The sequence below is a fragment of the Solea senegalensis genome, linkage group LG14 (genome assembly GCF_019176455.1).
Source record: "Solea senegalensis isolate Sse05_10M linkage group LG14, IFAPA_SoseM_1, whole genome shotgun sequence".
Taxonomy (NCBI): domain Eukaryota; kingdom Metazoa; phylum Chordata; class Actinopteri; order Pleuronectiformes; family Soleidae; genus Solea; species Solea senegalensis.
Window position 1 is genome coordinate 9,160,054 of NC_058034.1, and position 26,095 is coordinate 9,186,148.

The window sequence follows — 26,095 nt, forward strand, 5'->3', positions numbered from 1 at the left end:
CTCCACACGTCAGTCTCACGTGCGCAAAAGTGAACACACTTTTCCACACAAGTGAGATTTTTCCCTCACACTGAAATTAGTAGGCCAGGGTAATTATGGCAACAAATATTTTCGGCACTTCACTAATTTACTGATTGAGACGGTACAGTAGGATTTTTTTTTTTTTACCTCCACAGCGTGTGTGTGTGTGTGTGTGTGTGTGTGTGTGCGACGGGTTGCCCCACATATGGAAAGTTTCAGCTCAGTTTGGACTTGTGGTGAAGAAATGACGTGCTCAGACTCTGTAATGGTGAACGCAAGCCTTAAATTCAAAATAGACAAAAAACAATATCGCATTTCTTGGACGGGGGATATTTATTTTGCTTGTAAGAACTAAATTGTGTTTTCGAATTTGTGGTTCATTTTCACATAAAACATAACCGCTCCTCCCCGTTCCTGGAGCTCACAAGAATTTGAACAGATTAAAAAAAGAAATAGTGTAGGAATTTTTTACTTGAAATAAAAATGAGCCATAGTCACTATTTTTGTATTTTTGATCTCTATTTTACTTTTCCACTGGTATCAGATATAAACCTTTTATGTGAGTTTTTTTAACCCACACCAGAGACACCTTTTGTAATCAGGCCCGTTTCATAAAACACACTTATTTCTCCCTTTGCTCCAAGGACGATAGCTCAGCAGTTCCATTGAAATGCTAAAATCACATTTAAAATAACATCTGAACTATGGCCTCTGGCACTCTTACAATATGCGCATGAGGAATAAACTTGACTCCTCTGCAGGCGCTGGTGGAGAATGTTTGGACGCGACTGTTTTTTCATTTCCCTTCTTTCTTTTTTTTTTCTTGTCAGGCGGCTCCTGCTGAAAATCTGTGTGTTTGTGCTTCAGTGGACTGTTTTTGTTCAAGCCAGGGTGAGGGCATTGTAATACACAGGGTTGCAAACAGGGAGCAGGCAGGCTGCAGCCTTTAAACACAGACAACGTGAGTCAGCTATTTGACTTCATCAAACAAGGCTTGACAATAAACCCCCTGAATACAAGGGCTCTACTGTTTTATTTTATTATTATTTTTTTTATTTCCCAAGGCGACTTGCCAGGAGTTGCTGACGGTCTCATACCATCCAATATTTCTCTCTGTGGCACTCATATGTCATTCCATCCTGTGCACTTTGGGCTCAGATGGCATACCTATGTGACAACTGGTCTCATGTATAAGGTCACACGTATACAGTGCAAGCAGTGGAACCCTGCTGAGATGCATGTGAGTGCACGCAAGAACATGTACCTCAGAGGGGTTTGTTTTCCACACCAAATCATCCTTCATTTCACATGAGTGATGGCCACAGAGACAGAGGCTTTGCAAATGACGGGTATATCTGTGGTCAGTGATCAATCACTGGGAGTTTAGAAGGCATGGTGTATGTCTACGGTGGTCATGCCAAGTAAAGGATTTACCAGAGGGCCAGCACAGAAGAGTGCTACTCTAATGTCAAGTGGCATGTGCTATAAAAACACAATTACAAGCAAAACACTGTAGGCTATTTCTACACTAAATGTCCCATTTAAGGTTAAATTATATGTTGTTTTATCTTGGTGGTCAAAAACTGCTAAACACAATTAATGAATCATTATGTTTGTTAAACACACACACTTACACCCTTCCATATTGAACAGATTTCACTAAAAGCGAGTTGCTCGGCCTCACTAATAAGCAGAACAAAGCAAACAGTAACAGACTAATAATGTAAATTGCACATTTGCATGGTAATGTATTTATCAGAGCCAATAACAATAGACGGATGAATTACCTCATAGGAGTCATCATTTCTGAGTGAACGCTGCCGAAAAGTTTATGTTCATAAATGTGAATTTGTGTCTATGTCATTTTTGTTGGGTTATTTTTCTGTCGTGTTATGATGTTGTTTTTTGGTTTTTTTTTTTATTCTCTTTCATTCAGGTCCAGCTGTCTCAGTATTTGGTGCTAACACACTTGGACTCAGATTGTCAGTATACTAACCCAGTCCTGGAGCTGTCCTGTTATTCTCCTTGGTGGAAGATTTTACTCCAAATGCAGGGGAAGCAGGAGATTATTTTAAACATGGGGAAATTGATGCCAACAGGGGCAACCAGACAAAATTAAATGCTTGACTGTGCTCCAGATATGGTTGCTCAGGGCAACTATGCAACTGTTACTGCTGAGCCCTCTCAATTATTTTCTGAGGGTCCTGCAACTCTGACAGATACCTCATTTAAAAAAAAACAAAAAAAAACAACAACTATTGGCACTGCAGTGTGGTGCGGCCACTTTTACCTTTGTGACATGATCTTGTAGGCGTCTGGTAGATAGCAGTTGATGTTCTCCATCTGGAAAGGGTCGGCGTCGCAGATCTTGTCATCCGTTCGGCCATAGTTGGCACTTTCAATCATTATGACATCACTTCCTGGACATCGCAGATCGATGGGATAACCCTCACAGGACAACTCCCTCCGTACTAGGCCAAATGGCAGGGCAGCTCGACTAAACCCTGAGAGGAAAGAGAAAGAGCTCTATCAGTGAAAATGGAAGAGAAATGCATAGTTTGGCTGGCAAGGGGGAAGAAACAGAGCTGCATAAACACAATAGGAACACTTTCTTGCTTGTAACCAGCAGGAATAATTGCTGATTAAAAGAAATTGCATAGCTATGTCATACTGCCTGACATGCTGTACATCAGACTTCACACGCGGACTGCCCCAGTGAGCTGTTAGTATCTCAAGTAAACACACTAATACAACGCCTACAGCCACAATGAGATCCGATATGACAGACAAAAGCAGCCCAAATTAAGAATTTATTTTCCAGGCCGTTTTATTTTTAAAAAGTCAGCCACCTGCTTTTTCGTTTATTTCCTTTTCTTTGCCACGCGGCTGTTTCATGTTTCATTTCAATATGCGAATATACTGTCATCACCACAGGCTCACGAGTCACTGGAGACTTGTGGTTTACTTGCAATGCACATTTTTGTAAGCAAAACAAAAGAATACGAAAAGCATCAGTACAACATTAGTGCAATTTAATCCACATTGCAGTGCTGACAGTCAAACCAAAGCCACTGGGAGGCTGAAAAAAGAGAAGAGCGTTTATGTATATGCGTGTGTTCTTGTATTTGTTACCTCTTTAGGACCTTTTTGAGGACCAGTAAACCTCATGGAAACCTGGTCCTGATGAAGCAGAGCTCATTTCTCAGGAACTGGATAAGTTAAGGGGCTGGGTGTGAATCATGGTTAGGTTTAGTTGGGCATCAAGTGGGGATGATTAAGGTTCAGGATAACGCTTCGTTTATATCAATGTAGTGTCCTAAGAAGAATAGCTGCTGCACAAACCCGTGTGTGTGTGTGTGTGTGTGTCTGTCTGTCAGACAGGGTGAGGGGGGTAGGAAAAATAGAAGAGAAATCAATATTGTGGCTTTGTGCTGTGCAAACGTGAACAATGCCAAAAACCATATTTACACTGTGAACCCACGACTAGTGAATCTCCACATTCAGAACTATACCAATCCAAATGTGAGATATTTTGAGTCGGAGCAGCATTTTACATGTCAAGTGTTAGAGGAGAGTGGCTTAAAGCCTAAAAAACAGTTTTAGATGTGCCTTTGTGACCTAAATTTGCCAAGTATTTCTCCATTTGAGTCTCTAAATAACAATGTTACATGTGACTTGATGTTGTCTCTGTTTCTAAGCATCTATTCCCCTAACGACATTGCAAATACAGTGGCGCTACAACCTCCCCAGTCACACCAATCCATACGGACATTTGATATTTACTAAGCACTTTTCTTGAGTCATCCTGTGAGATATACTTAGTGCAACTGTTTAGTTAAAAGGTTTATTTTAACCCACTGGACGCTCCATTGCTTAACTACCAATAAAATTATCTCGGTCTGATTAAATGCTACGCTGCGATGGCAGGGGATTAGCATTCTGTATAGTGCCGCACACCAGGAGATGCTACTGTGATATTTTCCAAAGGAGATAAATGTCAGTTTGCATTGCCTGATCTATCACTTGTGCACCAATAAGGTTAAACTGCTCCTTTTAAGGTTGTCTATGAAAAGCTCAGGGTAAACTGAGGATATAATTGTATGGGGGGGACAGCAGCTTTTCTGGCCTATTTATCCTCTATAAGACATAATAAGTCTGATTGTTTTCATAGTCATGAAAAGTAAAGGCTTTCAAATGTCGTTTCAGCCATATGGGAAGTAAAATAGTCACACCTTTTTTTATCAGAGAAGCTGGCTTGAAAGAAAAAGCCCAACTGGAAAAGGAATTAAAGGAATGGTATGTAAGGATCAGTATTTGACAGCAACTGTACAACAGCTTTGTCTGTTTACGACAACATTAAAATAGAAAATGAAAAATATATGTCACACAGCTGAAGATCTTCATATTGTTTTTCCTAATACTGTATGTTACCTAATACATTATCATGCCATACATGCTGTACTACATTTGCCTGTTACTATAGCGGTCATAAAGACTTTTATGCGAAACACACGCGGCGCTGGCCTACTTTTGATGTGATTTGGCTCTTTGGCCGTGTGCAAGAGTTTGAATCCAAATCCACGGCCAAAACACACCGGTCCTCCGCGTCCCAAGAACGCTGTTAAAACATCTAAATCACTCCGCTGTGCCTTTGCAATCACCGCTTCTGCTTTTGGGATTTAGAATTGATGCAGTCTCTCTGTTCAAATAGGAAAACTGAGACCGGAGCATTGAGGAGGTAAATGTGTGCTTGAGAATACGACAAGACCTCGGGTGATATACACCAGCAACCTTTCAACCCGCTCTGTAATAATGATGCATTTTTGTGTTCAAATCAAAGTAAATTGCTGTCCTTTTGCATGCCAGCTGGGTTTGTGCATCGTGGACCTTCTCTCTATTGATTAGACCTTCATGCTAAACTACTTTCTCACCCTGGTGTCAGATGGTACTTTTGGTACACTGGGAGATGAGGGACACTGACAAATCAATGTGGAAATCAGAAATCCGGTAAACTAATTCCAGCTCCATGCATGACCATAATACACGTGGTCTTTCATTTTCTGATATGTTTCTAATACGTTACCAAATCAAATTCATTAATTATCTGTTGTGATCATATGAGATATTTGTGTGTGAAATGTGTTTCATAATTGTGTGCTTGTCGTACCCCTGTGTTGTGGTCATACTGGCCCTGACCACTGATCTGCAATTTCATCAAAAGCACATACAAACCAAAAATACATACAAATTGTAAAAATACACAAATTAAAAGATGTACTGTGTATAATTAAGTTATTTTATATTGAATAATGAAAGGGTAAAAAAAAAAAAATCACTTTTCATACAGACACGATTAAATCAAAACACCATAGGATCAGGGGTGTCCGAACTTGGCCAACGGTCACTTTAGACCTTTTTTAACAGTAACATTTACATACAAATGCACTTTTTTTTTGTTTTATAATAATTTCATTTTCATTGTCACAATTATAATTTTTAAATGGAAATGTAACCAAATCTATGCCACGCAGTCACATCTGGAGTCAAATAACACAACATAATATGAGATGAGTGAATATATCCGTCTGTCACAGGTGGGTTTCAAATCCGGGACTCTAGTTTCACAGCTGAGCTAATGGGGTGACATGTGACTGTCCCTCCCTGGTCATAAATAATACATTATAAAACTGAAGCTGCTGGCCGTAAAAAATCTCACCAAGGGCCGTGATTGGCCTGCGGGCCGGACTTTGAACATGCCTGCCATAGAACATAATGTGACATGACAATGCACTGCAAGCACAACAGAATGAAATATTCATAAAGAATATTTTTTGCCCAAGGACCATTAGAATAACTATTTGTAGATTATGATATCACACGCAAATTATTTACTTCTCATATGGTAGCGGAAGAAGATTTAAGAATGTCACTGTGTAGTGAAATATTGACATTTCTTCTCTACGTTTACTTTGAGCTTTTGTGAGAAGTCTTCTCAAATCACCTTGTATGAAATCAGAAGCGTCTCCGGTGGCGTTCTACCTCTGCTCTTCCTATGATTCGGAAGCGACTGCCGAGCGAACAAAAATGGTGCCACACGCCATTGATGCACACTGGTGCGAAAATAGAGCCACATGACACTTACAAAACTCAAAGGAGAAAGTGAGCACTCTCCTCTTCACAGGTAGCACACACTTCAGACACCTCCTCCAAATATGAGATGTTAGTTACTTGCTTTGATGTACTTTCACTCTGATAGTGCATCAAAACCTACACATGGGCTGAATAGGGCAATGAATATCAATCAAACACCTTAGAAGCCGAGAGTTACATTCTCCGCACGGCAACTAATTGCGGGAAAGCCATGTGTCCCGGCAGAAACAACTGGAATTACTTACTGCCTTACATTTGTTGGCATCTGTGAGTTCATGTGCAAGTTTGAAGGAATTTTGTCGTAAAGTACATTTAAAATATAATATAATAATATAATCAATGTTTTAGGTCTGTATCAGAAGTAAGCCTCGTCCATAGTAACACACCCTCACATTAAATTCACTTACATTAGCAGGCTGTCTCTTTACAGATGGTTGCGGAGTTGCAGAAAATACTATTAATAAGACATGGCTATGGTGAAATGCAGCAGAGGGGATTTCTGTTCTTGGACTAACTAAGTGGAACTGTTACTGACAGGAAATTGTAGAAACACTTTGCATTTACCACCAGTATTTGAGTCGTAACTAGTAAGATCCAATTGTTAAGAGACTGCATCATTATCTCACTTTCTGCTCATCCAGAAATGTCCAATGTTCTCCATGTTAGGGGCATGAAAAACCCAAAGTGGTGTGAACAGCAGGTGGGAAAAGAAGCCATGAAGTCATGCATTTTCAAAATAAGAAGTGCAAGTGTGGATGTAGCCTTATGGTAAAATTTAATTAGCAATGGTGCATTTTGACTCTGATGAAATCCACTTGTGTCATGCACTTTAGAGTATAGGTTGAGGCTAGTTAAAATAGAGCCAAAACAAAATATGTGAAAAGCTCAATCCTGTGGCCATGGCAACATAGTGCAGCAGAGACATGTGGCTAGAGTCTTCTCATGGCCTTGTTGACACTCCCTAATCAGCCATTCTGGTCTCACATCCACCCCACCGCCACTAGAAAAAACATTTCAATTCCTCCTCATGTGACAAGCACTGTACTGAGCAGCGATCAGTGCCATCGTACAAAGGCAAACCATACCGTTCCACATCCAACAAGTGTAAATAACTGTTGTGGTTGAAGTGGTTTTGTGTCTTGCCATCAACAAAACAGCTGTTTGCTTTTATATAATATGTGATCACTAAACCTTTTGACTTGACCTTATGGTACATGTTGTTCTCATGTGTTAGTAATTGATTTTGATTGGTGTACAGGACCTCCATTTCCATGGGTAATAGCACTTTATTACACCAATGAGGAACCTCTATTTAAAGCTTCCCAGGGTGGCATTTACTACCATGTGTAACCTTTGTGATGATTCCACAGCTGAAGAACTGTGAGAAACTCCCAAATGTAAAGGGGGACCCATTATGCACCATCTCTTTGGTGCTGTAATGTTTTAATCCTTTTGTTTCCACTGATGAGCCAAATCAATTGGACATTGACCATCTGGTAGGATATGACTGTAACTGAGGCTGAGGTAATAAAACCGAATGCCTTCCTATTTCACAGAAAATAGGAGTCATTAGGATCTGCATCAGCCATGTAGGGACAGCCTACCATGCACAGTCCTCTGAAGCTTGACATTATTGTGATGAATCTAGGAGACATGTCATGAAGGACGTGTCAAGTATAAGAAGATGGAATCAGCTTCTGGAACAGCCATACATTTACTGAATGCAAGACACATGCTTTGTGTTGATTATGCAGCATAAAGGACACATTGACTCGGGCCCCCCCCCCTTTACACCTGACATTAAAATGTGTTTTCTGTGATCGGACGTTGGCGCTGTAGTGTGTTGCAGAAGAAGACGGAGGATGACCGTCAAGATCGGATTGCAATCGGATCTTGATGTGGACACCAGAGAGGCATGTCAATAACACGTGTAAATGCATGTGGTGAAGCGCTATCTGATCGCTATCTGATGACAGAAAAGGTGTAAAGCAGGGCTGCACGATATTGGAAAAAACTGACATTGCGTTGTTTTTGTTTTTTTGCCAGGCATATTGCTATATTAAAAAATGCAAGAATATTGTAGAATTGTAAACCTTATTTCCCTTTCTTTCTCCTGTCTTTGTTTCTGCTATTATAGCTGCAATATGTGTTAGAGCACAACTTCAAGTCCCGGCATATGTACTACAGCCAACGGAGATGCTTCCTGATGTAAACAGTTTTAAAGATAGTTCAGGGGCAAAGCAGGGGCTCGTCAAAAGGTCCATTCAGCCACTCATGCTGCCGTCATTGTGGCCAGAGCACAAAAGAGGTCTGCAGATTATATTGATGTGAAACCAGATAATTTTTTCTGTCAAGAGCCAGACTAAAGTGTGACAGGGACGCTCCTGACGCTTGTCGTCTAACGTTAACACAGCCCTTTGATTTATCTCGTTATTCTGACGGGAGCTTAACAGCTGCTTGTAAATGAGCTAGCATCTCCGCTCAGCCAACCATTATTTGGCACTCTTGAGCCAACAAGGTCACATGCTGGGGGGGATTTGGGGTGAAAGAAATGTGTGGCCTATAGAATTAGCTCTGCGGACACAGGAAATACAGCTTGAGGTCTCCGGGTTCTGCCACCCCAACCCTTTTCACAGTCTGTGAAGAAAAGTCATTTTTAAGTCAAGACTCTTCCCACAGTGCTGATTCTATAATCCAGAATCTCCTTTACAACAGGATGTGTTCTAAAGAAGTCATGTCCACACAGGGGAGGAGGAGAAGAAGAAAGAAAATATTGCATATATCCTGCAAACAGCAGACTACGAGATATACTGCACACTGTGTGGCCATTGTAAAAAAAAAAAAGATTTGAATATTCTTCTGAATTTCTAAACATTGACAGAAACTTAAAAGTGCATATCTGTTTTCTGCTTTGTGTGTTGAAAGCTGATGTCATTTTTGAGCGTGGCTAACGGCAAACGACAGTCGCTCATGTAGAGGTTTTTTTCTCCCCTGTAATTCAGGCCAGAACATCTGTAGATTATAAAAGTCTTTGACAACCGATGTTGAGACTATGCCATATGTATCACAGAATAGACTGACACAAAATCCTAGCTCATATTTATATCTGAGTTGATTGGGGGGGAAAAACCCCAGTCATTTCATGTTCTTATTTTAACCATTCATGATGCACAGCATTACACAGAAAATGTGAAGAACATTTGGCAAATTTTGCTAATTTTACCTCTGAAGTCACACTACAAATACATTTGAATCTACTTGCAGAAAAAAAAAGAAAGAAATAATAATAAAGACACACCCAAGCAAATACTCACTTCATGTGTCAAAATACGTGAAATATACTTGTGCAGGGAGAGGGAGACGGAAATATTGGTAGAAGAAAAAGAGGCAAAGAGCAGCAGGGGAACCAAGCATTCCAGCCTCATTTGTATTCTCCACCATCCAGTTCACTCCAGTTCATTTACATCTCTGCTACCTCCATAGCAACAGCAGGGGGGCTATCAGGAGCATCTTTGATATAGGTACATGACTCTGAAAAAGATCTTGTCATTTCTCTCGGAAAAGACACAATGAAAGAAGACAGATTTTTTTTTTTTTTCTCACTTGCTCTTAGTGTTAAGGTTGGCTTCTTTTCACAGACCTTACCTCATCTCTAACCAGAGCTTGTAGACACATAAGCCAACACAGGAAATACCATCATTGTACAGGAGAGGGATTTGATTCTCTGGCCTTTTTCGTTCCTTTTCTACTGCTTTATCCTCCACATGATGGCTGCGGGGGGCTGGAGCCAATCCCAGCTAACATGAGGCGAACAGCGGGGTACACCCTGGACCGGCCGCCCAACCATCGCAGCGCCAACATACAGAGACGAAACAACCATTCACTCTCACACTCACACCTATGGTCAATTTGGAGTGTCCAATTAACCTAATCTGCATGCTTTTGGGCTGTGAGAGGGAAAGCGAGCCCACACGCACTCTGGGACAACACGCAAACCACCGTGCTGTGAGACAACAACCCTACCCACTGCACATATGACACATTCTGTGGCTTAGCGCTTGATTTCACTGTGTCCAGTTGCAGATTATTGCTAGCCAAGACATGTCTTAATGTGTACCTGATATAGAATAATTTAAACAGATACAAAGTATTAAGTGTTGTCAGCAGACGGAATGAAAATGCAGAACAGCGGAAGGAAAACACAGCCTCATCAAATTCCATATACACTTGTATGTAAATCAACCTTTAGGCCTAATTAAGCTCTGCGGTGCTCATCAAGGTCATAAATCCCCTTTTTTCATAATGCATTATTGACTTCACATCATCTGCACATGTCGGCTGACTGCACTCACACAAGCACACAATGTCATCTAACTGTCTAATATCGGATAGCCCTGGGGCCAGGTGGTATGTGTGTGCGTGACTGTGTGTTTGTGTGGGACAGCGAGAGAGGGAGAGAGAGGGAGAGAGAGAGAGAGAGAGGAGAAGTGCTTTTTAGGTCACACAAAAAAGCAAGGACATCTTCTGGTAATGAAATGGCTGTGGTGACCATCAAACAGTAAATTCTGCCTCATGGTCCTTAACAAACAGTCACTGGTAGATTTAAGCCTTAAACAGTGATACATTATTATTATTATCAAAAACAGGCCAAGGCCGGCTGACCATTGTATTGCACTTTTGTGATACATTTAAAGACGCAGGGAAATCAGTCATTTAAAAGTTCAGAAATGACTGATTTCTGAGTTACCGGTGTGTGTGCGTGCGTCAACTGCAGTGACACCTTTACGTTTTAAAAGCGCACAGTGAGGCGACTACATTTAAAGCATGCTTTGCTTCATAAGTGGCGGACTGATGTGGTGATTTATTCCCAAGTAGAACTGATACTGGGCTGGCCATAAATTATGGTGCCATTTTGCAACAGAAAGCTCTTTGGACCTCATTACTCAGCCTTATCAGTGACAATTTCATACTATATCAAATGATAGAGAGTTTAAATGCGATAAGAATGTTAGTCATATTTCTTGCGACCGGATATGTGGTGTGTTAGTCAGCTCATGCTATGGTCGGTCTATATATCATTTCCTCCGTTTTTTCCTCAGGACTCGGATACGTCGGCACACCAGACTTCCCTCTCCGCTCCGATGAAGCCTTTGATGCTCTTCGATTCAATAAGGAAACATTTCCCAATGGGTCACCACAAGTGACAAGGGTCCATCTGCTTGGTTTGCATTCCCACTCGAGTGCACTCGCGAAGGTAGACCACAGCAGTGGTTCCTGTTCCTGAGACCTCATGCTCATGTGCATGCATTTGTGCCATATTATTCAGCTGCTTCAACTGACCCCTGCCTGGCATTTAAATTCCCTGACCAACTGGGTAGTCATGCCCCGGTGACACGACTGCTGCTCCTGCTGAATTCTTTATGCAGCTTTTATTCAGACACAACTGCAGACTCGCCTCGTTCTACGCTAAGTGTTTTTTTTCTTTTTTATGTGACACAGTGGTCCTTTAAATATATACAGTACGTTGACTTTTTTTTTTTTATTTTGTCTCCTGCCTGTTTCCACATGTGTTCTGCAAACCGACACGGTACTTATCTGACCATTGCAGCACAAGGGAAACTAAAGCGTTTCTTGTTTGTGTTCCATCTTCTAGTGGTTGAAGAAAAGGCTGGCAAAGTTCAAATTGAATTTACTCTCGTTTCAATTTGTCAGTGATGTATTGGCTGCTTTTCCTAATAATCCAGAGCCTGAATCTGATCATGATGACTTTCCATTGCATATGTAAGCAAACTGATTGTTCACTCGCTCATTGCCAAAATTTCTTTCATTAAAACAGATTTAGAGTTGGATAAACCCGGTTAGTCAATAGACTAAGCCCGAGCTTCCAAACTTTCACACACATTTCATCTGTTTTCAGCCATCGTATTGTCACAGCAGGGACCGAAGCTCTCATCTAAAGATCTATCAGATGTCTGCCGTATTTATTTCCTGTAATTATTGCTTATTGATATTTAAGATAATAATTTGATGACTCTGTGTGAGTCTGTGTGTGATTGAAATGAATGCACAAGAGCAAGTGTGATGAGACTATTCTCCAACTGAGCAGCAAGCCTTATAAAAAAACACACTTGTACAAACAAGAGTTGTTTGAAATTGAGTAATTGCATTTGATATTGATCTGGGACACTTTTTCACCGGGGAGAAATATCTTTGACGACTATTGTCTTTATCCCATCATCAACTCGAGAGCTGCGTTTAAGAGCGACGGCCCAAACCTATGACATATGTGTCATTATGACAAGGTCAGAAGATAATAATAGATGCATGTAGTGATCTACCGGTGATCAAATAATAATGAGTAAACGTAAACTTGGTGAATTACCCTCTATAAATAATGCCATACATAAATAAGGCAATGGGCAAAAACAACGTTGTTGTAGACTGAGGAAACGTTTGAGCAGTTTGCCTTTGGTCAGGCAGGTTTTAGACAGGCCTCATTATTAAGAAAGGGCAATTACAACTTTGTACAAATGAGGAAAAAAAAAAACTGAATGTATCAATGAAACCCGGAGTGTCCATTTATGAAGCTTGTTAACTTACAGAGTTTCTTCAAAGGCCCTGGTTCTAAATCCTTTATATTAATGGGTGTAGTTTACAGGAGCCTCTTCAGGATTTATAGCTGCTCTAAATCAGGACTGAAAGCAAGAGGACAAAGAGGATTTCCACTAAGGGCAAGTATGAATATCTTGCATCTGCCTCTTGAGTGTTAACAGTACAGTCAGCGAAATCACAAGCATTATAGGATATATTATGATCCCTCAACAGAATCTTTCATTAAATGTTGTGCACTCACTTTTCAATGCATGGCAGCCAAATCAAAACCACACTTTCCAGTGAACGCGTTTTCCAAAATTATCCTCACAATGAAAATGTGATTGCATATCCCTTGAACACCTGCAGATTGTTGTTATTTAAAATAGGCGTTTTAGCTGATATGGAACAGAAAACATACAGGCTTGTGTCAATGAAAGTTCTCAAATTATACTTGCTGAATGTCTTTATTCCTAAAGTGGAATTTATGGTCAGATCAGTTAGTGTAGAGAGTAAACTGCTCACTCTATATAACTCACCATGAAGCCTAACAGTAAAGTGTGCAGTCAACAGTCAACATCAGCCTGCAATTCACATTAAAAGCTTTGCTTTATATAGATAGCAATTGAATATTGCAGTGCTGCACTCTCTGTGACCCAACCACTGCAGTCTAATCATATTGAAATCCCACAGTATTACAGTGGCAAACAGGAAACCACACTACATATGCCCTTTGACCAGCTGTGCAGTTTCATTTGTCTGGCGCAAGGTGTACATGCTGGTTCCTGTTTGAAATACCATCCACACTGGATAATCAAAAACATTCCCCTCATCCGCCCCTTCCAGACAGCAGCCGCTGTGCGAGGTCCATCTGCAGTCCTTGATGTCCACGACACAGCAACATGTTGTCATATGGTAAGCTTCAGATATTTGTGCCTTTTTTAAAAAAAAAATTATAATAATTTGATTCTCCAGGCGACCTGAGATACTGCCAAGTTGTCCTTCCACTACCATGGCTAAAATCAGACAACAAAAAAAGCACACATTTTCAAATGGAGGCATATCTCTGACAAATTGAAGCTTGCTTACAGAAAGACGCCCATATGTCGCGAGTCACATCTGCCCAAGCCAGATCAGAGACGACCAACAAAAGCACAAAACAATAAATGCACCATGAATAACAGGTCCGGGGTTATACAGTAGATCACTACACTGGAGATTGAGAAGTCATATCTGTCTTCCCATATGTGGGATTCAGTGAGGAGACTGTATGGTTTATGAGAATATGTTTTGTAGATTGTTTGGGATACAGTTGTAAGGGACCCACATAATTCTACCAGGGAAAGAACAAAGTTAGACAAAGCATGACAGTAAACTACAAGGCAGATAGGGATACGTAGATGGATGACTTATCTACGGTGCACAAGATCCCACCCAGCAGGAACCTCTGCAAAAAGAAGGTCGGTTTGACGCTAAGTCTGAAGACGTGTCACGCTGAACCACTCTCCAAGGCAAGAGTGAGACTTAATTAAGACCACGTTAGAGACTGAGCCATGTGTTGAGAAACAAAGTCCTGTGGTTTGTGTGAGACATGCACAAGACTAATGACTTAATAGACAAATGGCCACATGTTTGCTCGGGAAAAAACATGTTCTTGGGTTAACAGGGAAAACATACAGCTTGGGAAGCATGAAATAAATTAGATGTAAGGGGAAAAATAGTCTCAAAAATAGCATTTTCATTGTCTGTGCCACAACTGATATGTGGAGAAGAGTAACTGGAGTTGAAACGAGGCATAATATCTCCTGTCTGAACTGCCGCATTGGTGTCCCATCCAAACTCTCAGCATGAGTTACGGACGGTGACAGTAAACAACAAACTAATGATGCTTCCCAAGGTTATCCCAGCACAAATAACTATTAAGAAGAATGCTAATGCTGCAGCCCAAGCTCACAGACACCAACATAAAGTTGTACTGGAATGGAATAAAAAAACCTTGGCAAGGGCAGTGAGTTAGGGACCGTATACAGGAAAACAAGTTCAGGAGAATCCATTTAAGTTTGGTTTGGAATGGAGGCTGTGTTTTGAGTGCACACAAACACTTATTTTCTTTCCTTAGTCCCCCTAGCTTGGTTCATCCAGTCTCTGTTTCTGATTATATCCTCTCTAATGTATACTTTAATTAAAGTTTTATTTTAATAGAACGTTTGTACACAGCACACATGCTTTATGTGCATGCTCCACATCCTCTTCTCCATTTTTGGTGTATTTCTGTTGAAGCTTTACAGTGCCACGTACAAGCCTATACTACTTTTGGGGGCTTTGTGTGGATGAAAATATTTCTTGACACCATGCCATGTTTAAAACTTTTAGAAACTAAAAAGAAAAGATTGTACAGGGAAAGTTCTGTTGTTCTGTGTGGACAAGGCCTTAACGATGAGTTCCATAGGGAGTCAGTGGAGCATTGTTTAACTGCCCCAGTGGCAATGCAGGTGAAGGGAGGGGCCACGGTGGGGTGGGAGGGAAAAGGGTGGCAAGATGTCAGAGCTCCACCATTCTCCTGCATGACAAACACCCACCTGGAGCCAGCTGTGACAAAGCCCTAATCCACAAAATCCCTCCTTCCTTTGCTGAAGATCCTAATGAGGATTTGAAGTGCTCAGCAGGGAGGAGACCCAGGGGCTATGGTTACACCTTGCCACTGCTTGCTCTCCCACTCATTGTCTCCTTATCTCCTTATTGGCCAAGCCTGGATGGCGATGAAAGAGACATGACAGCATGGTGGGCCTTCGTACACAGGCCCTACGCCTGCCTGGCTCCATGGGAAGCCAGATTCCCCAGTCTGCTGCAAATAACTGAGATGACATCAAGCAGTGGGGGAGAAGACAAAACCAACTCAAGTTGTTTGCCTAAGACATAAGTGAGAAAAAAATGTACCCCTTAGCTTTAATTGTCTCAGTGCTGTCTTCAGTATAAATCAGTGACAATTAATAGGTACATTAGTATTACCTTTTCAAATGACCTTAAATACCAAGTTAAGTGGTCGGGGAATGCGGGTGTGGGGATGAAGTGGGCTACATCAAAGGATCTATCTCTACTCCCCATGGCTCTAATTGACAGATGGTATTAAAATGTTAAAGTGAAGCTACTGAGAAGGAAGCTCCTGGTCGAAAGAATGAGAAGCCGATCATCAGAGATAAACAAACACACTGCCTCTGCAGAATTCCCTTATGTGGGGATTTAGTTGACTTGATTAAAATGAACCTGCTGGCTGCTGTTCTGCGTTCCATGACAAAGATCACGCTGAGGTCAGGACACAAGAAATGTTGTGTGGGCGCAAAGGAAGTGGAAGATTTGTCATATTCATGAAGTTGTATACATAACTTTGATTTTGTGGTTACAGCAAGGCCACACGGGGCAAATGGGTTGTGACGCAGCTGAGAGTTGCTCAGCCCTGTTCTCGAAAGCTCTGGCTTACATTAAGCCCAGGGCTTTTACTTTTCGTAATTACATTTCAGAACACCTTGATTGTCTATTTCATTCTATTCACTTTGAGATGAAGGCTTCAAGTCTCTTTTTTCTTCCTCTTACATAGTACAAAAACAGGACTTTTAAAAGTGTCCTTCCTTGTTGCCCTTGAGAAGTCTCAAGTGCTTCAAATCTTAAGCATTTTGATGAGAAACAATGGTGCGGCTTCAGGATGTAGAGAAGTAAAGGAAATTCTCAGTATCAGGTTTGTTCGTACAAGTTTTGTCACTGACACACAGTTTTTATATCAAACTGAACTCATGGCAAACTCTTAATAACCTTTCCTACACAGGCACAAACAGCACAGGGTCCACAGTAATAAAATAACAACATGAAATTCATATCTCTTTAACATCAAGATAAGCAGGAATAAACATGGCGATCAGCTCCTTTGCCATTGCCAATTTGCCTCTCTGTTTATTCCCTTTGGTGACCTTTGTCCGACAACACAAACACGCCATAAACAACAAAAACTATGAAGCAGAAGTGAAACATACAATAGCGGAACGCACCATGGAGCACACCAACAACGTCTCATAGGGTACACTTACTGTATCTTTTCACTTCAGTTCCTCTTTCAAACTCGGCAGCACCTGAATGATTTTAGGTCACTGACAACCCACAGAGTCATTTGACCAAGGAAAAATTCGGACTGCATCTATTCCCAATGCTGACAAAAGCCAATGCTATTAAATGATTGTTGCTTAAATTACTTCACAATGCTTTGCACTGTTTAATGTCATGATTCTCTAGAGTTTAGAGAGGTATCCCCAGTAGAGCTGCCCCCTTATGGTCGAGCAGAGTAATCATTAATCAGTGAGATTTCATTGGCCGTTCTAGAAACATCTAGGACGTTCATTTGACAAGTGAAGCTAACTGTGACCTGGATGGATGAGAATTTTCACACTTGCTTTCATGTACTTCAACTATGTATGGCCTTTTACTACTGTACAGTATGTTATTATTATTTCTTTTGTTCATATTATTTCATAATATAAAATGCATAGTTAATATGCATTTGTCAGGCCACACACTTTGACCTCCTTCACTCCCAACACAGAATCCTCCACATTGCTCTCTGATTTTGCGTCGCCATAATTCTAACAAGCTTCAGTAACAACATTACATTACATAATAAATTAAACTTAATTTTAGCTGGGTTGCTATGGTGACATTTGCACATATCACCAAATAAAGCTGCTTCTTCAAAAAAAAGCTCTCTCCAAATGCCAAACTTGTATTAATGTTAAACCTATATATATATATGTATATATGTATATGTGTATATATATATACATATACATATACATATACATATACATACATATATAACTTTATAGGTAGGTGAGGGTTGTAATAAAGTATATTAATTGAAGTGATGGACCGAGGCTGCCACTTCATTAACTACCATCTTAATTAAAAACACAGCTATGTAAATATAAACCTTGAAACTCAACTCACTGCTTTGACAACTGAACAGAAACCAAGTCCAACATTCCCATAGACAGATATTGACACAATGAATAAAACTAGCAAGAATTTCATGTGATGTCAGATGATTTTTGTATACATATTATCCTCTTTGAAATTAGCCACCTGAAAGTAATCTAATTAGCAAACAGCAAATGCTGCAATTCAACTGTTTGATTTTTTTGGTTGTTTAACACAGTGAATACGAGTTTGACTTAAAACTGCCGGTGCAATAGTCTTTTCTAGGGGAAAAAAAGGATCAATATCATCAATATCAGAACTGTGACTCAAGCTCTCGATTCTACCTCTACCCTAATGCAACTTAACAGTCTTTTGTTTGAATCTTCTTTTTTACATTCACTCCAGTTTGTAAACCTCAGTTTGTAAAGTTGACTTTCCCTTAAATACAAATTCAATTTGTGGACTGGCTCTTAAATGAAATTGAATTGAAACTGTTTCATTTACACATTATGAATCTTAAACGTTTTGACTTCTATATTATAACTGTTCAAGATGATATTTAATATCATATGATGTCCATATTAAAACTGATTAAAACATTGATGTTATAATAAGACGCTCCTGGGCACCATTCATGATTCAAGCAATCACAGTGCACTGTACCGTGTTATGATGCGGAGAGAATAAATAAAATGGGTGCTGAGAGGCGGGTCAGCTGCACAAGTACAAACACTGATCACAGACACGTACATACATGTGAATGTATGTCAAAAAAACTGAGCCAAATGTGTAGAAGGGAAAATATTATGTAGAAGTAGCATCGAAACAAACACAACCCCCAACAGTTACAGTATCCGTCTTGGTCGTGTGCAAATGGCCGTGTGCATATCTCCTCTGTCAAACACAAAAACTATAGGAGAAAAAAAAACAACTATTTACAGCATTCCGCTAACCCATTTAATTCAATTATAAAAATGCATTAAAAAGATATTAGGGGTAGACGCAGTTTAATGAAGCATGTTTACTTGGGGATATTGTTTGTAATGAACTGTTTGTGGGTTGATCTCTGAGGCCGAAATGAGGAAATGGGGGAGTTGGTGTGTGTATGTGTGTGTATTTGTATGTGTAGGTGTGAGGAGTGGAGGGGCGGAGGGGTTCCCGGGCGACGAGAGGAAAAGGAGGAACAGCAAATGTCACAAATAACTTCATCTGCTAATTCTACAGTTTCCACCTTGCGACACTTCCAAATCATTTTGTTTGCTTTGTGGAATCACCTGTCAACGCTGGATGAACCAGAATTCACTCACTTCATCTTTGTCAGATTTAACTTCATCGTCCATAAGGAGTTGGCCTCACATGTTCTCCCCGTGTGTGTGTGTGTGTGTGTGGGTTTTCTCCGGTTTCATCCCACAGTCCAAACGCATGCAGAGGTTAATTGGACACTAAATTGACCATAGGAGTGGTCAATTGACCTGTGTGTACCCTGCCTTTCCCCCTATGTTAGCTGGGAATGGCTCCAATGACCCTCATGTGGAGGATAAAGCGGTAGACAATGAATAAATGAATGAACCATAAGGTGCTGCGTTGCATCGGGATCGTTCCCTGGCTTTTCCCACCTCACAAACACTACCAAGTGCCTTCTATGGGAGACTTAGTGAAACCCAGGTGCTACAACATGGGACAGAAACTCCATGAGACTACTAAAGACTGATAACTATAGCTATAAATATGTTCATGTAGTTTCTACACAGTACAATAAGCCAGAGTGGTGATTTACTGTATATGGGATACATGCAATTATAAATAGCAAATAAAAAATAGCGACACATGACTCATATTGCCGACCTCTTACATGAAAATTCAAATCTATGCCCAGATGATACTTGCAATTGCTATAAATCATGCCAATGTGACCGACTACAGTGGAAATGAAGCATCTCGAGATATGACTTTCATTCAAACTTGAAAAAGTAATCCTTAATTACCGAGTTTTGTTAATCAGTAAAGTAGTTATCGAAATTAGTTTGCCAACTTCCACAGTTGGCACCAGCAAACCAAAAACTGTGATGGCTGTTTTGATGTCTTGCACTGAAAATGATGCCAGTGATATTTACTTTAAACCCAGTCTTGAAACATTTGAGGAACTCACCACTATTCTTTAGATTCAACACTAGTGTATACAGCATGTAGTTTAGATACATAAATCTTGCAATTATGGTGCAGCTGAGAGTGATGTAATGAGAGCTATGATTAAAACACCATCAAGCTTTATACCTTTTGATGTGTGAAATACGTGTGTCTTCCATGAGACAGAACATTTAAGCAAAGAATTTACAAATGGATCCAGCTCTGACGCCACTGGGAACAACTGACGCTTTGAAGCGGAAAATCTCAGACAAATCACAATTTACCAACTAATGAAACCGCTCAAGATTGTCCCCCATCCGCCTCTGCCCAGTGTCCTCAGAGCTGAATTACTTACACAAGCACTGCCAGCACTCAAAGGAGCAGCGCTGGCTTGAGTCACAATTTCATTGCTCATGTCATATTCCTAGGTAAGATGAAAGAGATCTCTGGCACTGGCTGCCGCCGAGCATTGAAAAGATGCTGTAAAAAATGGCTGGCAAAAAAGCAAAAACGATACGTTTTCTTTATAGAAAACAAACAAGATAGTTTGATATGTACTTACCCTCTGTGGAGTGCACTTGGGCTAGTGTGATGAGAAACCAGCAGAAGGTGTGTAGATTCCACAAGGAGTGTGCCATGGTGCCTGGTGTTGATGGTTTTGCAGCAGGTTTGTGCTGTGACTAAAAGGTTCTGATTAAAAAAGTCCAAGCCAACCGGTCTCAGAGACGCTCATCATTGATCTTGTCACCTGTGGAACAGACGAGACAGATGCTCAGTTCAGAGATCAACGTATGCCATGTGTGAACTTCCTGCATGATTTCACAGGACAAGTCACTCATTCACACTTTTTTCTTTCTTTTTTTTTTTTTTAAATCACAAGGCACTTGACGCAGGACATACATTCCGCTAAAAAAAAAAAAAATGACAAACCTTAAGCTGTGAAATGCTACAAACTCGTGCATACCACTAAAATGAAATAAGCTCAGAAGGTCACTAATCCTGGGAGGGGAAATCCCATGATGGCAGCTGAGTGCTAACCACTTCACTGGGGAACGAAAGAGGGGAGGGGCTTTCAAACAGGTCCCACCCAGTTCATATTCCTGTGACCCATAGCAAGCGATGCTAACCTTGTCAGTGCCGTGTCTAATTATATTCTCTGCACCTAAGCAAAGAGCATGAGTAAGTAAGGTGTAAAACTTTACTTACACAGTTTCCACTGTCCCTCACACAAGTTGTGGACGGGTGATTTGTCATGTGCTGAGAATTATTCCTCTTTTTTTTTATTTCAACCAATAAAAGTATTTGTCTAGAGAAGATGGATCGTGAACAAAACAACTATATAAACCGACACCACATTAAAATGTTTTACCTGACACTAAATGCTAGCATGCAGCTATAATCCTATTGGTTTGCATTCATTTGGTGATAAATGACTAACAAATGGGAAAAAAAAGGGAGGATTAAAAACTTAATATTGTTTTGACAAATATGGATTTTCCTACAATTGGCGAAGTGGCATTTCACTTCGATTAAAAAAAGAACATCAGAAGTAACGGTGCTTATGTTTGAGTGATAGTCTACCGACACTAAGTCAATCAAACAAACAAACAAACAAACACAAATGGTTGTGGCTGACCACAAACCACCTTATCTCTCCAGCCCCTCCCTTTCTCTCTCTCTCTCTCTCCCTCTCTCACACACGTCTTCAAACCAGAATTCCTCTCTCTCCACCTCATCCATACCTGTCCCTCTAGAACCAGTCTGTTTAAATGTTTGTTTTTGCTTTCTATTGCTACAAAAGCAAATGACCTCCTCCCTGTCATGGATACAGTGCTGGAGCTGTGTTTGGGTGAAACCTAATTCCTACCTGCGCGCCCAGGCATGTGTTTCACACTACTAACAACTCCCTTTTGTCTGTGTGTTTACACTGCTGGGCTAAGCTCCGTTCTCTCACTCCCATGAACCATTAGCACGTTCACCATGGGATAAGGCATTGCTCTGGCAACAAGGCACATAGGACCCCATTAGAAACTGTTTTTTTTTTGTATTACTTAGCACATTCAAAAACAACATCCCATTTTTTTGCACGTCTACCACCGGCGATGGTTTTGCAAGGTTCAAGGGACTGAATGTTATCCCTCACACTAGCAGCTAAAAAGAGAACTCCACTGAAAAGACAGTGAAGGATTTGTTTGCCTTGTTCGGTCACAGCTGCCGCAGTCGCGTTAGGCCGACTCTTCCACTGGAGAATAACCGCGGGATGAGGAGTCTTTGATCCATTTTGTCTGAGGTCTCAGACAGTGTAATAATTCATCATTGAGAAAACATGCAGAGCGCGCACATTAGCTAACAAAGTTATAATTAAGCCTGCCATAATCAGCTCACCTAGTATGACATTACACCTCACCTGAGACCTCTAATTTTAGAGCCATTTAACAGAGGTTAACAGGAACAGAGTACTGCACCCACAGCATATTACTTTCAATGGAATAATGTGCAGTCTTGAGACTCGACAGTTGACAGTTGATCATGGAGACCAAACACTGGATTCCAACAAAATGCTAACCCTTGTTTTTCATTTGATCTGTGCATGTAGCGCTAATTGTATTTGTCGGGCAAGTGCCCACATATAATCAGCCTACACTAAAGGTTGATGCAGTATAATTAGGCCTTAAGCAGATTGTCTCCACAATAAAGCAGCACAATGATCATGGGGGCTTAAGGATTCTCATCCACGCACACGCTCTTAGCTCTTACTGTTTTGTCCACTTATAGTGAGACAGGCAACACTTGAATTGCAGCTGAGATCAGAGAGATGATAATCCTATTCAGTCATTTCAGTATCCCCGAAATAAGAAATGGACTGTGAAAACTCAGATTAAAATATAACCATAGTACTTTCATAATAATATTAAATTGTAAGTTTACTTCAGTGCCTGGTATTTTGATTTTGTGTGACGAGCCCTGTTTAAACAGAAAAAGAGAAATATGCACACAAGCACACACATGTATTTCATGCATAATGTATAGGTTTCTTTTTGGTGTTTTTTAACAGAACATTTTACGCTGTCATTGTGAGTTTTTCCCCCCCACCATGCCTTGCCTTGTCACTCTTTTATCTTTTATAGAGTTCCCCTTTCCCTCTGGTTCACTCTTGCCGGGTTTCCATCATGGTATGGTTCAGTCTGGTACAGTATGATACGGTTTGGAATGGTAAAGACCTGGGTCTGGCTTGCGTTTCGAGTGAGAACAGTACCGACCTGCTTACTTGGTAGGTGGTGTGTGGGCTGAACCCGATGGCCGTGTAGCGTGACGCTGTACCATTTTACTCTGGTACCCCAAGGGAGGGGTACCAAATAATGGTATCACAGAAAGAACAGTTGGGACTGGTTATTTTGGTACTCTTCCCAATGGAAACACAAAAAAAAAAAAGATGTACCGTACTGCACCAAACTGATCCGTTGCAGCTTCGGTGACCTCTGCCAGTAGCACTATTTCAAACACTGATAATACGCCTACTTGACTCACGGCCGTGGAACAAGATGACCTGGTTAAAAGCTTTACATGATAGTTTAATTGTTACCTTGCGCTAGTTATACATAAATTGTGTGCATAAACACACAGCATTTCCACACCAGGTGAATTCCCACACAATGTAAATGATAAAACACTCTCTTGACACCAAAACTATTCATTCATGGCATTTTCTTCCATAGTTGTGCAAAAGAAATTCTTATAAGCAATATGTGAATAACTAAAAGATCACGTAAGAAGCATTCATTCCAGTGTGTGTGTTTATCTTTGGTGGCTTTGGCTGTCCACGTTTATATAGGTTTAAAAAAAGGAAAACAACTGCGATAACTCTCAGGCCTGAGATAACAGTGTTGAATCAACATGATTATTCTTGCTACCCTGTCATCATTGCTTAGTGTAAAAAAAGAGGCAGCATGCTTAGCAGACCTCCTGTGTCAGAATGTGAAGACAAAGAAGATGCCTTAAAACTGTTTTTGCCTCCAAGGCAAAACTCTTGCCATGAAAAAAAAAAAATGCAGAATGTTGATTGTACACGGGGCTGGGTGTTCTGAAAATCGATGATAACCGTGCTGTACTTTAATATGTTTTGTATCATGCTGTGAGTGTTTAACATGCTGAGGCACCAGCGGCACAGACTTGAGGGAGTCTGCCTGGCTGTTAGTCTACTCATTAACGTGCACAGATCTCCCCTCTCAGCTGGGTTTCTCTTTTCGCTCTTCACCTTCACAACAGAAACCACCACTGACCCAATCCTTGACTATTTTCCTGAGAAGTCCTCAACATGGCTGTGAGCTCAGAACAGGTTTAAGCATCTGCAAAAACACTGAGTTCCTATGGGGTGGGGGTGGGTGGAGCGCAGACAAATGATGAATAACATCAACATCATGGCACACAATCATGGCAATGATCTGTGATTGTTAAGCACAGATTGTTAAAATGTCAACACGCGTCGCACTGTTTTGGCTAAATATAAAGTCAATGCAGGCAGATGTTTAAGTACTCTGAGAAATGAATAAGCCATGGGAACATGGGCCCAGAGGGTTCCAACACATGTGTACATGAAATATGTGCCATATAATTGACAACGTAGTGAAAATTCTGAAATGCGGGGGCTCAGTTGGTCTCCTTAGGAAAAAAAACAAAAAAAAAAACCCAAAAGACTTAGGGAGGAAGGGGGGATATTAGGGAGGGGGATTGGAAGAAGACAGTTTGAAATTTGAATGCAGCGGGGGTCTGAAAACAAGAGGCAGATGTGAAAGAATGCCAGCCTCCTCAGACAAAGCTCCGTGTTGTCCCTCTCTAGCTGTTAGAGGACCGCAGGAGAATAGAGGAGCCGAGCCATTCCATTAAACAAGGTCTGGGAGAATAGAGGGGGGACCCAGAATAAAGAATCCGAGTGGGGGAGGGGACTCCACTTACAATGAAAGACTGACAGCTTGCAAGTCTTGCTTGACCCTTGAATTAGCCCCCGAGCTTTCAACAAATCTCAAGAAAGAGTTGGGATGTTAATTGTCATGGAACATCACAGCAATGCGAAAGAAAGGAAATATGGGGCCGAAGACTCACTCTAATGTAAATCAGAACCAACTGACCACCACATGTTGCAGGGGAACAGCACATTTGGTTTCTCCTGGGATTTCCCAACAGCATCCTCATACATGAACTCATACATACTATAATGCTCCACTTATCTCTGTATTTCTTGCCCATTTTAAGGGAGAGAAAGAAAAAAATCAAACACTCAGCAACACAGAGCTCAAGTTACAGAATGTTCAGCCTCAGCTGTCGAGGAAATGTATTCCCCAAAGAGATTGCGTTCCCGCACTGACACTGCTGAAGATGTACAATTTGCAAGCGTAAATCAGAAAATTCACACTCCTGAGGGGAGAGATTGGGCAGGTGATCGGATGAATCTGGAGCCCCACTGAGTCAAATATGGGGCAGAGAGGAATCAGAGGCTAAACCCTCTGCTGAGGGAATGATTGAAGGCAGCACAGGGCCAGAGGAGCTGAATGACACCCAACCACACACTCTTTGACTGCTGGTGCCCAGAACGACGGCCCTGACCTGACAGGAGCTCAGCCGCTGAAATACCAGGAACACGCTGCTCAACAGGACCGCATGACTTTTTTTTATGGGGGGGGGGGCACAGAATAGACAACTATATGCATCACAGAGAAGGGGAAAACAACAGCATAGTGTAGGTGGACTATGCTATTCATTTATTAAGTAGTTACGTAATGGTCTGACATATTTTATTGCTAGTTAGGCCAGGGCCTAACACTTACTACATCAGGGAGGTCATTCATATTATTTTTAATTTTAATTTTATTGGTGAGACGTACAAAGGAGTCCCGAGTACTAATCTCGGACCCCAAAGAGGCTATAACTTAAATTACAACTCCTTAAAACCAACATGCATATCACTGGAAACAAATATGTATTGAAGATTCACACAGTGCAGTAGTCCAAACAAAAGGCCAGTTCTCATGAAAGCCACGCTGCAAAAAGAGTGGGTGACAAAGGCGCGGTGGCCGTCATGCCCATTGGTCTCAGTGTTTGCTACAGTCATCATTTTTATGAGCCACTCAATTCATCGATTAAAGTACTCCCCACTGGTCAGGGACTTCGGATACTAAATGGAGCAACTATGGACCAAACTCTGAAGCTCTCCGGCAAGAAAAAAGAAAAAGAAGATAAAGTTATTTATGGA

At 41.0% G+C, this 26,095-nt stretch overlaps 1 protein-coding gene across 28 annotated transcripts in view; it reads right to left on the reverse strand.

Annotated features, from left to right (window-relative positions):
• adgrl2a (adhesion G protein-coupled receptor L2a) overlaps window positions 1-26,095 on the reverse strand; it is an 88,311-nt gene that overhangs the window by 47,814 nt on the left and 14,402 nt on the right. For all 28 annotated transcript variants that reach the window (XM_044044110.1, XM_044044088.1, XM_044044100.1 and 25 more), the window contains exons 2-3: window positions 20,411-20,596; window positions 2,312-2,525 (exon numbers count right to left, since the gene is read on the reverse strand). In XM_044044110.1, the coding sequence (XP_043900045.1) occupies window positions 2,312-2,525; window positions 20,411-20,486 (290 nt within the window). In that variant the 5' untranslated portion in view covers window positions 20,487-20,596. The remainder of the gene's footprint in view (window positions 1-2,311; window positions 2,526-20,410; window positions 20,597-26,095) is intronic.